At 40.5% G+C, this 13,957-nt stretch overlaps 1 protein-coding gene across 5 annotated transcripts in view; it reads right to left on the bottom strand.

The window, feature by feature from the left end:
• The window catches only part of FBXO16 (F-box protein 16), a 44,856-nt gene extending 33,327 nt beyond the window's left edge, over positions 1-11,529 (bottom strand). For all 5 annotated transcript variants that reach the window (XM_019733271.3, XM_088792549.1, XM_019733272.3 and 2 more), the window contains exons 1-2: positions 11,406-11,529; positions 7,279-7,414 (exon numbers count right to left, since the gene is read on the bottom strand). In XM_019733271.3, the coding sequence (XP_019588830.3) occupies positions 7,279-7,377 (99 nt within the window). In that variant the 5' untranslated portion in view covers positions 7,378-7,414; positions 11,406-11,529. The remainder of the gene's footprint in view (positions 1-7,278; positions 7,415-11,405) is intronic.
• Between the last annotated feature and the right edge of the window lie 2,428 nt (positions 11,530-13,957).

Here is a 13,957-nt window from a genome sequence, read left to right as displayed (position 1 = left end):
TGAAAAAAACTGACAAAGGAAAAAAAGGGAAAACGGAGATCCTGCTCCCCAAATATTTCCATATCAATAGAATGACAACTTGTGAAATTTATGAATGAGCAGCTCTGTTTTTATATTTCAGTATGTATACATATCAGCGGATATACATGTACTTATATGTTTGTAGGATTAGAAATTTGCATATGTGTACCTCTGGCCTTATAACTCAGTGTTTATCTGTGTAGTTTTGTTGTTCCATACTATTTAGGACAGAAACCATGTCTTATTCAACTTTACATCTCCAGCGGAGAGTGAGGTATATCACAGATACTCATGTTCGCTGGACTGAATGAATGTGGTTGTGACAATGAATATCCTTACGGATGGATCCGTACAATGTGAGTTATTTATATATTGGTGTAGAAGTGTTTTTCTGAGTATCAGTCATATGTGTTTTTCAATGAGTGAGGAAGGGAAAACTATTACCAGAATGTTGGGCAGAGGAGGGAGTTATGGAGAGAGGAAGCCAGAGAAAGTAATGAACAGATGTGACTGTGTCTCTCACTCCCACACATACACCCTGTCAGCATTCAGAATTGGAATCGATGCTTTTCCCTTCCTCTTAGCAGTATCTAAATTCTCTAGCCCTGCAAGAATGTTCCTACTTGGAGAGTAGCTCTGATCTATTTCTTCCCTTTGTGTGGAGGAGGATGAAGAGCTGGTTTTATGCTTTTCTTCCTTTTCTAGACTCTCAGACTCTAGTTTTAAAGGGCATACAAAATGAGGATTGAAATAATTGCTTCGACAACAACCTCAAGGCCAGTGAAATGGCAGTTTTGCTCCTGGCCTGAGTTTTGCTCCTGAGCAAATCTCATACATCACAAGTAGATATTCTTTGCACATCAAAAAAAAGAATGCCCTTCTCTCCTTCCCCCCATTAACTGCCACCTGGACTATTAGGACCCTCAAATAACAGCAACATTTAAACTTAGAATTTCTAGATGAAATTGGAAGAGAACCTATAGAATATAGAAGATTCAAAAATCTGGATTCACATATTTCCTGAACTCTTCTCCTCTGTCTAACCAAATCCTATCAGTCATCAATCGCCCAACCCCAGCACGTTTCTGATGCCCAGGGATCTAGCTCCTCCCAAATCGTACTCCACTTACAGCCCAGGCCCCACTTGGGTTTGCTAAGGCTCTCTAGTTGTTCCTGTTCATTTTAGCTCCCCATGTAGATTACAACCACTTTCTCTCTACTCTCCACTGCTTCCATGGCAGGCCCTCAATAAACACTTGCTGATTGAAAAACAGCAACAACAAAGCTTCAAAAGTCATAGAATTTTAGAGCTAAAAGAAATCCTAAAGATTTTTTTTTTTGGCTCAGCTTCCTCATTTTAGAAAAGACAAGCAAAGACCCAAAGGGGTTACATTTATAGATTTACAACAATCACTGGTTCCAGACTGTGTGTTCTGCTCAACTGTGTATGTGGTTTCTCACTGGAACCGTGATCTTCCCAGTCCTGACTTCCAGCTCTACATTCTTAGTGACCTGCTGCCCATGCTTTTGGCCTTACAGGGGAAGAAAAGGTTAGATCCCAAGACCACAACCTCCTTTCAAAAGGAGGACAGGAAGACCATCATGGTGGCCAACGACAGTATGAAGCACTGGGAACAAAAGGGGCACTGACTTTGAGGGGACAGGAGAAGCAGCAAGACGGTGGTGGGAAATGAGGCGGGTGGGAGGTCGGGGACTATCATTCAGGCTAAAACAATAGTCTTCAGAGGGCCAATGATCAAGTCTAAGCAGGGTCGATGTGATAATGGAGAAAATAAAATGGAATAAAGATTGCCAAGAGAGTCACTTAAAATAGAGTCAGGAAGCTATTAAGGAAGTGGGGTCTATGAACATCTTGTGCCTCAGTTCTCAGAGCTGCATTTATGTTGCTAAACCTGCTGCGAAACTCACCTCAGGGCTGAGCCATACACATCCTGGAGCCACAGACATCCTGGAATAACAACCGCTACATAGACACATAGGGACTTTACTTCCTTCCTTGTAGTTTTCACCTCTCTTATTTGCATATTGGAACTAACCAATCCCTGTTAACCTGGCCAGCAATCTTTCATGTGCATGAAAAATTACATTTTGTGGTTTTTGCCTTTATAAATCCTGCCTTTCCTTCCACTCTCCAGAGCGCAGTTTGAGGCGCTACCTGAATCTTTGTCTCTTGGATTGCAATCCTTTTGTTCAAATAAATGTGTTTTGTTCAGGAGTATTATTCAGGCTAAACCAACAGTCTTTTAAGGGCCAACGACCAAGTCTAAGCAAGGTCCAAGTTCTTTACCGAATGGCATCTAGACCCACGTAGACACTGATGGGAGTGAAGAAGGAGGGGAGAAATACTAGATGAACTTAGACCACACAATTTGGGACAAATTATTTCATTGCCAGGTCCTCAGTTAGACTTAGAGTCTTATATTCTCTGGTTTGGAGCAAATCTTCATTTCAAAGATTTGCAGTCATGTTCTTCATTTTAAATAGCTGGAAAACAAATATCGACTCAAAATGGCAATATTAAAATAGATCTTTCTTTGCAGAATGTTTATATCACAGTTTGCACTGAGCCTGCTGTTAAATCAAAATTCTGCATTGTTATTTTAGTCTGTTGACACTGCAGTTACATATTCCACCATGTGACATCATTACGGTGTAGGAATGATACACGTTGGGGGCTCCTAAATTATGATTGATTGACATAACTGGGTGCTTTTTCTCAGAAAGCCCACTTAACATGTACTGTATTCCATCTGTGAACCATACTCGAAAAGAAATGTTGGCTACTTTTAATTCAAACACTAGATGGAAAATAAAACTTTAAAAAGATTCTTCTTCTCAAAATTCACAATGCCTGAATTGTTTTGAAATCTGTTACATTTGCCTATGGTGATGATATTTTTTAGGCATCTGAATTTGAATTTAATCTCTTTGCTTAAAGTCTGCTGTGAAGTTTAAAAATCTTGAGACTCTTATTTGTCTGAAACAGTTACATATTTCACATTTTACTCTAGAATAGAAGAAAGACAAAATTAAAAACAAACAAACAAAAACAGGACCTCAAAATTATACTGATCATTGGTGACAAATGCCTTGTTTTTGAAGTGTCGAAAACCCCCTTGAAATGATTGCATGGGGACCTTCTGGCCAGCTGTATCCTTGGCATCTACTTTTTTTTGTTTTGTTTTAAAGATTTTATTGGGGAAGGGGAACAGGACTTTATTGGGGAACAGTGTGTATTTTTTTCCAGGATTTTTTCCAAGTTGTTGTCCTTTCAATCTTAGTTGTGGAGGGTGCCGTTCAGCTTCAAGTTATAGTTCTTTCAGTCTTAGTTTGGGAGGGCGCAGGTCAGCTCCAGGTCCAGTTGCAGTTGCTGGTTGTAGGAGGCGCGGCCCACCATCCCTTGCGGGAGTCGAACCGGCAACCTTGTGGTTGAGAGGACGCGCGCTCCAACCAACTGAGCCATCCGGGAGCTCAGTGGCAGCTCAGCTCAAGGTGCTGTGTTCAATCATTAGTAGCAGGGGGCGCTGCCCACCATCCCTTGCGGGAAATCGAACTGGCAACCTTGTGGTTGAGAGCCCACTGGCCCATGTGGGAATCGAACTGGCAACCTTCGGAGTTAGGAACATGGAGCTCCAACCGCCTGAGCCACCGGGCCAGCCCCTTGGCATCTACTTTTAATCCCTTTCATGGTCAGAATGTTAGATTTGAAAGGGACATCATGGTCATCTGACCCAAGCTATTCATTTTATAAAAGAGGGTAGTAAAGCCCAGAAAAGGTAAGTGACTTATTCCAGTCATGCGGGAAATTATTGGTACAGCTGATCTGGAACCAGAATGTGCAATTCCAAGAGTTCTTGTTCTTTACTTACTGGTATTTGTCTTTGTTTTAAAATTTGACATTTTATCACACTGTATAAAGTAAAAAAATGAAAGCACTTTTCTAACAGGACCACCTTCCCCAATGGCATCCAAATTAGTGATTTTCCTTGGGGGGAAGCCACTGTTCAGAGCTTGTTATATACATACAGAAATTCTATGTGTGTGTGTGTCTATTTACATGTATACACATACACATGTGTATATACACATACACAAGGATTTTGAAAAATAGTTTTATTCCAAACTAGAACCTAACTAAACCAAAAAAACATATTTTTTAATAAAATGGGAGACCTGAACAGCAAAATAAATATTAGCTCTAGAAATTATCATTAAATTTGACAAAAGCTATTCAAAAATCAAAAGAAGATCATGTCATGCTTGCCATAGTACTCATACACTGCCCAGATCCCCCTCCAGGACTGAAGGATTTATTCATTCCCCACCTGTTGGGAGTGCTGCTGGCTAATAGCCACGAGCTCGAGAGATTTGCCTTGTCCATGATGCTGAAGGTGGCCACAGGGTCAGTGGAGGCCTTCCTGAGACTGCAGCACACCCAGCTTCTTCCTCCGCCCCAAACCTTCCCCCAACGCTCCCCTATGGTGATGATCCCAGAGCCCTCCCCAATCAACACCCTACATGCCAACCTCAGAGTCTGCTTCTCTCGTAACCCAACCTGCAACAGGCCATCAGGCAATTAAGACACTTTTTTCTCCATAGATCCTAAGTTGCTTAAGACTTCCAATTTTTCAAAGAAAAATTCTGAAAATCAAGGCATCTAACGAATTATGTATTTCAATTCAAGTCACTTTTTCACACGTGTGTAAAACCTTCACCATTCTATGGGAAAACAGATTTCAGAACTAAACACTGAGGGTTTTGGGGAGAGAAGCTGTTATATAAACTGTTGGAGAACTAAGAGCATTGCAAACAGATGATCAATATATTCTTGTTGAGCTGAATAAAAAAGACTTTCAATAAACCTGAGTTATTTAGGACTAGATGAAGGCTGATTTCTCTCCCTCTTTCTGCCTTTCCTTTTGTTTCTCCTGGTCCCTCCTTTCTTTTCTAGCTCACTCTTCTTTCCACGCTTCCTTTATCTTTTTCCTTTTTAGTCTCTCTCTCTTTTGTTTCTCATTATTCCGATTGCTACACTAGCTCCTTTGTCTACCTCCCCAAATTGCTCATGTTTCACATCAGAGGAGTAGAAATAAGAAAGTACTGAGCAGGAGGGGTCAGGATTGCTGCTTCGACTTTGCCAGAGCGATGAGCGTATCTGTTGGGTTCAGAGAGGCAAAGGGTCACATCCAGGCTAAGGAAGGAGGGACAAGAAGGTGAGAGTATATGGAAAAGGTCCGGGGAGTATAGCTGAACTCAGACTCCATGTCTGATGCCTCAGGAACCATACAAGGCACTGGTGACACAGAGAGAAAAGACAGACTCTCAACTCTTAACATATTAGAGTCAAGTAGAAAAGCCGATAAATGGTGCTGAGAGGAAAGAAAAACAAGCAGGAGGCTTCCTATTGAAATAACAGTTGAGTGGACTCTGACAGGAGGCAAGAGGAGAGCATGTGCAAAGGTGTGGAGGTGTGAGACAGAATGGCTCTTCTGGGAGCCTGGACACAAGATGAGAGGAAGCAGTGGCAGAGGTTGGAACTGGGAGGCCGACTGAGGTCACCTCATGAAAGGTCCTCAATGTTATGCATGGGGGGTTGGAATTTACTCTTTGGAGCAGGCCATTATGGGTTTTACATAATAGGATTAGATTGACATTTTAGAACGATCATTCTGGGACCAGAACAGAGAATGGGTTGGTAGGGATAGAGGCAGTGGAACCAGTTCGGGGGTTACTGCAATGCACCAGGCAAAGGGTTATGAGGCTATAAACTGAGAATATGGAACTGGAGGTATATGGGTGAATGGAGATACATACCTGGATGAAGAGCTCTAGGAGGAAGACTCCTAAAACTTTGACTTGGATGTGGAAGTGAGAGGAGCTGATAGACACTCCTCCCCGGGCCTCTCACGCGTCTAAATGTCTTGGAATACCAAGAACGCAAGGCCCTGACTGCTCTTTTCTTGGGCAATTTCTCCAAGTTGTTTATAGCAAGGCCACCTGGAGCCACGAGGTGCCGTCTCCCTTTGGGACTAAGAGCAGGTTTGCTTACTGCTTACTGCAAAAACAATGGATTCTCTGGGCTCATAGTTCCTCAGCTGTGATGCACGCCCATGTATTTAGCTGGGCCCTCTGCATCATTCCTGTGGGACACAGTGGGAAAGGAGAAGCAACGCAAACACGTTGCTCAGGCTGCTTGCTACACTGTGAGTAATAAAGTTCTTTGCCTTTGACCCAAGAATCTTGTGTCTTTTGCGGTGAAACTGTAGTGTCTTCTATGCCAAAAGTCACAGGCTAGGTTACGGCCTTGTAAATTGGGGAAAACCAAATCCCAGACCTAACAGGAAGAAGGAAGATTTCTGGCTTGCGTGATTTGGTGTAAAGTGGTGTCTTTCACCGAGGGAAGTAACTGGTGTGTATGAGCAAGATAATGAGGTCAGTTTTATTGATGTTGATTGCATTTTACTGCCAACCAGGTGTGGTCCTTATAATAGGGACAGTTGACTCTTGAACAACGAGGGGGTCAGCGCCGCAGTCAAAAATCCATGTATAAGTACAGTTCAAAACCTGTGTTGTTCAAGGATCAACTGTACCGATAACAGCTCACAGAGCTGTTGGTAAATTCTGCCCCGAACTGAAGCAGGAACAGAAATCCCCAGAGACGCCAATCTCACACCCCAGCATGATATTCAGCTTTGCATCCTTGCAATCCTTTTTCTACTAGTGCCTCCGCAGATTGCAAGTGGGAAATAGACTTCTTAAGAGAACCTGAGTCATGTGAATAATCAGATAAGATTATTCATGTTATTTATTTGGTTAAATGTGCAGCATTATCCAGTAACTGCCACGCTAGGAAGGAAATCTGTTTTTTTGGAAACTCCTCAATGATTATTACCCTCTTCTCTCTCATTCCTGGTAGGTCCAGCAGAGAACCAGTGATGGAAGAAAAAAGGCATTTGAGGTGAGAGAGAGGAGGAATGGCAGTGGAGGAAAGAACGAATCTAAGACATTTTCATCACAGGTAGGAACTGTGTCTATTGCCAGCCTTGCCCACACAGCAAGGGCTCAATACAAGTTTTTGGAAAAAAACCAAAAAACAAAAAAAAACCTTCATTTTTTTTCATCCATTACACAATCCTAAACAATTAATGTTCATATTTTTGACAACTAAAATGTTAATACTTTTATTCTTTCCTTTAAGGCATGGATGCAACTGATAAAACAGCTCTGGTCACTTACTTGGTCATTCAAAAGCTGATGGTTTAGGGGTGTCCAGGTACTCATTTTTGTCTGCATTTTGGGACCATCTGTGCTTTTTGGAGGTGCAAATGCCATCATGAAATAACTGGATATTCTTCCATAAGAAAAACTATACCTATCAGAAAAAATGAATAACATAATCTTTAGAATATTAAAAATACTAATATTAAAAATACACCATCTTTTAGATTTTGAGAGAGGAAACTGGGGGGAACATTTATTGGAAACACTTTAAATGTCAGGCACTTTATATGTACGCTCAATTGAAACTCATAATAATCTGGTGAGATGGTAGGTTTTAGCTCATTTATAGGTGAGGAAAATGAAGCCCATTGAAGCTACATGCCCTGCCCAAGATTATATAGACAGTAAGTGGTGGAACTGGAAATCAGACCCAGGTCTGTTTAACTCTACTTTATTTTCACTGGACCACAGAGGGCAATTCAGAATCACTCCTAGCTAAGAACATACGATATTGGCCAGAAAGAAGTATTTTAATTCATAAAATCATAGTGCAATATAAAACCCTCCATTCTCGTCCCTTGTGACTTTCTTCTTCCCCTCCTAACTTTCTGACATCTAAGTAACAAGGGTTCTAGCTTGATACCATATTTAAATAGTAGAATGATGTAATGTACAAAGCCAAGCCTGTAGAGACGGACAGATTTGATTTTATTGCAGGAAATGTGCTATTTTCAGATGCCCAGTACATGTCTGCCTTTGTTTGATTAAAGCACTATAATTTCCATGAGGAATTACTTTTCTCTCAATGTTTAGAGTTTTCTGGGGTGGATAATCAAGATGGCCTCCCCTTCCCTGGCCAAGAGGTGGTCACAGAGTGAGCGAGGCCAGCTGGATGGACACTGGCTTATCCTTACTGTACAGCGATGGTGGTCATACAAAGTAGCACTGGTGTCCTGTTAAGTTGTTCCTGCTTCCTCACCCTTCAGAAGCCTGTTGTCCTTTCTTGTCCATTTGGCGAGCCTCCTGATATCCTTGCAATAAAGTTCCTCTTTTGCTTACATTAGCTAGAATCTATTTGTATTGTTTACAACTTTTTTTTTTTTTTTTACCTCATACAAGTTTGGTCCTGGCTCTAACACTTAGTATTAATAGCTTAATAGCTGTATAATTTTTAACAAGTTATTGAATCTATCTGAGCTTCAGTTTCCTCATTTGTAAAATAAGAATGTCTGTATCTACCCTTCACTGCTGCTGTGAAGATCAGAGAATAAGGGTCCCGCAGACTGCCTGACAGGTAGGTGGCCTCAATAAGTAGCAACTTCCTTGCAGCCTTTCTTAGAACTTTCCATCATTCACAGAGTGCTTCAATGCCTGGCCTTTAGAGGGCCATAACACGATATTTTAACATGGAAGACATTGCAAACAGATTGACGGTGGCTTCCGTATATACTCTCAGTGTTTCTGCCTTCCTCTCTGCAGGTGGGTTTCATATTGGAAGGCAGTGGTGATGCCTGAGGAGACCTGCCTGATTTATTGGCTCTAAAAATTACTCTGCAGCAGCAAATATTGGACAATTAAAAAAAACCACACATTGGTTTTTGGCGGATATGGGATTCCCCCAAATACTAGATCTGAAAACTTTGAGGCTCTCACTTGATATATAATAGTCTCTCTCAGGTTTAAGTTATAGCGGAAGATACAGCCAATGTTTCAAAACCTCAGTGGCATCACGAGACAATACCTTCTCGCAATTGCCTGTTGCCACCGTACCACTGGAATAAACAGGGCTCAGACCAGCCCTCACGTTCTTCTCAGCCCCCTAACAGCTAAATATCTGAGTCACACATGTTTAGCTAAGTTGCAAAAGGCATAAGAAATGGTTGCATTACATATTATTAATTGGCAGCTATAAAAGTACATGTGAGCCGGCAAATTATAGATGCAAAGCATGGTCACTGAGTCTAGATCTGCCCAGTTATAAATTACACATTTCTTTTTGTTGTTGTTATTTATTTACATTTTGACCTTTCTTCTCATTAAACCAGTTGTTTTTCATCTTTTTACGAGGGCCAAATAACTCTTTGAGAATGTGATGAAAGCTCTGAATCTCCTCCCTAGAAAAATGCACATGAATATAAAATGTTGCTTATCCAAGGTTAAAAACTCCTGCTGTAAGCTGAGAAACTCTCTTCTCAGTTTGTGTAGGAAACAAGCTAGGCAAAATTTTTGAATTAGGACAAAGGAGCTTTTCTAGGGCCTCCCCAAGGACCTGCACTGGTTGCTTCATTTTTTTCTGGTTCCTCAGAGCTGGAAATTTTTTGAATTAGGCTATCTTCAAATCAAGTTGAGGAAAGTTTTGTTTTCAGGACATGGGCCTAGCCAGGAGAAACAGCCCTCTTGGAACACCGTCCTGCTGAAGCACGCACATGGGGTATCCTGCCCTGTCTTTTGTCATTCTTTTACCATTTTTTTTTTCCTTCCAGAAGGTTGGCAGTGTGCATACACACACACACACACACACACACACACACACACACACACACGTCCACAGTATAGACCACTCAGGACTATTCTAAAGACAGACACTTTCATATAACATACACAAAAAGAATTGCCCCCACTCCATCAATAAGACAAAGGAAGTTGTCTTCCTCTCCTTCCACATATAAAGCTTGCGGTTGCTTTTTTGTGACCTCTTTTCTCCTTAATGGCTGTTCCTGAACATTCATCTTTACTATTTCTTTGGATAAAAAGGAAGAAGGAAGGCCTAGGACCCTAACTCCCAAAGTATGGTTCTAGTTCCATGTTTAACAGGAAGGATGGGTTCTGTGATAAAGTTCCAGTGGCCACACATCTCCAATTCCATCTTTACACTGTCACCATTATTCAACTTTACTAAGGACAGGTCTCTGCTTTAATGGAGCTTACAGTCTACTGTTAGAGAGGTTTTTTTTTTAAACAAATAAAAATTATATATATATATATATATATATATATATATATATATATATATATATGGTGTGCAGAGTGATGTTTTGATATATGTATATATTGTGAAATGATTACCACAAACTATTTAACATATCCATCACCCCCTATATTTACCACTTGTGTGTGTGGTTAGAACACATGGGATTTACTCTCAACAAATTTCAAGTATATATTATTATTAATAGTCACCATGCTGTACGTTAGCTTTCTAGAACTTATTCATCTTATAACTGAACGTTTGTACCCTTTCACCAATATCTCCCCTTTTGCCCCGGCCCCCAGCGTCTGGTAACCTCCATTCTCCTTAAGAAGGTATTTATTAAAGGACCAGTTGATCATGTCACTTTTCAGCTCAAAAACCTTCAGAGGCTCCCTAATGGCTAGCAAATATCCAGACTCCTTCGCATGCATGTCTAGGTCCACTATGAATTTATTTCAATCTACCTCCTCAGCTTCATCTGCCTGTCTCTCCCTTTATGCACAATCTGCCCACACACATGGAACTTTCCAACACTCAGAGAAAATAATACAACATTCTGTTTCTTTGCTTATGTGGTTTTCTGACGTTGCTCACCTGAATCCTAATCTCATAGGACATAATACTGGGTAGGTACTCAGTTGGTTTTGTTAAACCAACGGAATGAATTAATTCAACAGTGGAGGGGGGGCCGTTTAATGATTAAAACTAGTGAAAATGCAGGGTGAAACTCGGAACATTATGAATTGAGTACTAGGATTATACTAAAGACTGTCGGGTTTTTATTTGAAGTTTACAGAGCAGAATAGGATTGAGTTTCTCTGCTAACACACAACTCACCCACTGAAAACTGCAGCATCATTAAAGAAGGGAACCTCAGATATGATCAAGTAAGTATCAGGCAATTACGGTTAGATTTAAATACGAATTGATCTTATAGTCAACTAGTTGAAAGCAAAAACTATAATAAAAGAGCTAGTGCTTGATAGGTACAGAAATAATTATCTGTTAGTTAATTGCATAACTATTTAGCACCTGGTACTTTAACTGCAGCTAAAACGGAGCAAAATGTGATCTCCAGGAGCACTGGCAAGGCTTGTGAGAGGCCCAAGAGGATCTGAGAGTGGAACTCTCAAAAGTCTCCCTCTTTTTCATGCACTACCCACTGCCTCACCTCTTTTAGCTCGTCTCCCTCTTCAAGCCTCAAGCGCTGGTGTTGCCATAGTTGCTTTTTCTTTGACTCTGCCCAGCCCCCCATCCTCCTAGCTTCCAGTAGTCCAATCACCATCTACAAATCCTTTCACTGATATCCGGGGTCTCTTAGGCAACAATGTGTGGTCTCTTGATTGGCCAGGAGAACGAGAAGGGCTGGCTTCAAAATTGGGCACACGGATAAAATGAAAAAGTGAGAGAGCCAATGGGGGGAAGGAGCTGCAATCTCCCAATATAATGCTGGAATGAAGATACATCCAATCCTGAAACAAGCAACATTGAAAACCCTCATTCAAGACATATTTGTGTTCCAAATCAGGCTAACCTACTGAGCATGCCCAATTATATTGCTCTGGTCCGAAAGCTCCGAAATGTAAACTCCACTTTTCCAGGTTTTAAGAGTGGCCAACAGGTAAAAGACGGAATTCGCCACTGGTTCGGTGCAAGAATAGCACCTGCAACTGGGAGTGGAAGGACGTGGGAAAATTGCCCGACACACGAACTCACAAATGCTTCCACATGAATTTTAATTTATCGGATTAGGGAATTCAGGCTGACAGATACACCGTGAAACCAGCAGATGGCATGCCTTAATAAGAATAACTCCAAACGTGGGAAATTTTACAATTTAAATTAAATTTAAATATAATTTAAATATATTTATTGAACCCCCACCCCTCATGTAATAAGGGATGGAGTGAGAATACAAGGATAAAAAAATCTAATGAGGAAGACTGGAAAATAGAATGTATAGATAACTAATGTAAGGCCCACAGTGACAACTGCTGTGATAGAACTATAAACAAGTGCTGAAGAATAACCAAAAATTCAAAATTCCTGTCAGAGCTTCTTTGGTAAATGTAAAGCAGTTCATGTAGCCAGCAGCTTACAACAACAACAAAAAACAACAACATTCCTCTCCCCCCAAATACTTTCCTCACTAACATAGATATGAATATACTCTCCTCCAAATTAAACAAATATAAACTCTGTTGTTTGTATTGTGTTTCATAGATTTGAAATAGGCAGCATTTATATATCTCCAATTTAAAAAGGAAAAGAAAAAGAAATGTGAAGCTCATAGAGATTGTTGATTTCCTTGAGTTAACAAAGGATCTGTAAGTGGCCAAACTGAAATTGGAACCGGGGTTGTCCAATTCCAGCCTAGTGGTTTTTCCACATGACCAGGTTGTATGTAAATGAATAAACAAAGCCTGTGGTGGTGGTGGTGGGGTAGCCTGGAGGAGGTATCTAGATGCAATACTAAATTACCATGTATTACCAGTTAACATTTATGGTTTCAAAACGGGTTCATCCAGAAAGAGACCAGTTTTAACAACATGCTGAAAGAGTGCTGTGTCTCTCTGTGAAGTTTCCGCTCATTAAAGCCTTTTCTATTGGTGGTTACAACATGGAATGAAAGAGATGGGATAAAAGAGAGCATCACACTTTATCCTGTTGGATTTAAATATTTTTATCCCTGAAAATAAGGTCCCTTTTGTCTATCCTCTCAACCAGCACCCTGCGCGAGCCTCCTCTTGTCCAGCACCTCATCAGTTTGACTGCTGACCCCCCACCCCATTATCCCCCAGTCTGAATGACACCATTCAAGCTGTGTTCATAATAGTGAGCACACCAGCTCGATGTCCATGATATTTCAACATTACTTTTAAATGAAACGTTTCAAACATAAAGAGAAGTTTAGAGGTTTGCATAAGAAAAACGCTTGTATCCTCCTTTTTTTTCTTTTTTCTTTTAAATTTAAGTTTATCCCACTGAGATTTTAAAAAAATTAACACTTTTGTTTCATCTGTGTGATTACTAGTTGAAGTCCCTTTTGTACACTTCCCACCTCTCATTCCCCTCACTGCTTGTCTAGAGGCAACCACTGTCATGAAATTGGTGTTTAACCTACTTGTGCATGTTTTACGCTTATTATATGTATATGTTTGACCTCACCAATAATACAACTAGGTGTTCTTAAAGAGGTATAATAATTTACATATGTTGTAGTTTGCTTTTTTCACTCAATGTTTTATTTCTGAGATTTAATCATGTTGATACATCTGTGATTTCTACATCATTCCCACCTCCCCAAGTGAGCTATATGTCCTACCCCCGATAGTTTCCACAGGATGCTGTGTAAATGCATATGAACGTATCTAGCAGCAGATCTTTAGAGGTTCCACAAGTACAAGGAATCTGGATATACAGAGGGTGCCAAAAACATGTATACCTATTTTAAGAAAGGGAAAAAAAAACTATTAAAATGGTAATACTCAATATATACTGATAACAAAAGATGAATACAAGTCATGTGTATACATTTTTTTGGCACCCCCGTATATAAAGCAGGCACATAGTTTTTCACATACAACATTTTCCTCCTCAATCACCCTCAATAAAGGCAGTGTTGACTCCACAGGACACACGGGGTTGCTTAGTCAGCCTAAGGATCAACATGACTTTAAAAAAACAAAAATGGTACGGCACAAGTATTTATTAGGAAAATTG

This window comes from Rhinolophus sinicus, chromosome 15, assembly GCF_057876585.1.
Source record: "Rhinolophus sinicus isolate RSI-liver-muscle chromosome 15, RSI-T2T, whole genome shotgun sequence".
NCBI lineage: Eukaryota > Metazoa > Chordata > Mammalia > Chiroptera > Rhinolophidae > Rhinolophus > Rhinolophus sinicus.
The sequence above is the reverse complement of the archived record's forward strand: the minus strand, read 5'-3'. Positions and strand labels throughout refer to the sequence as shown.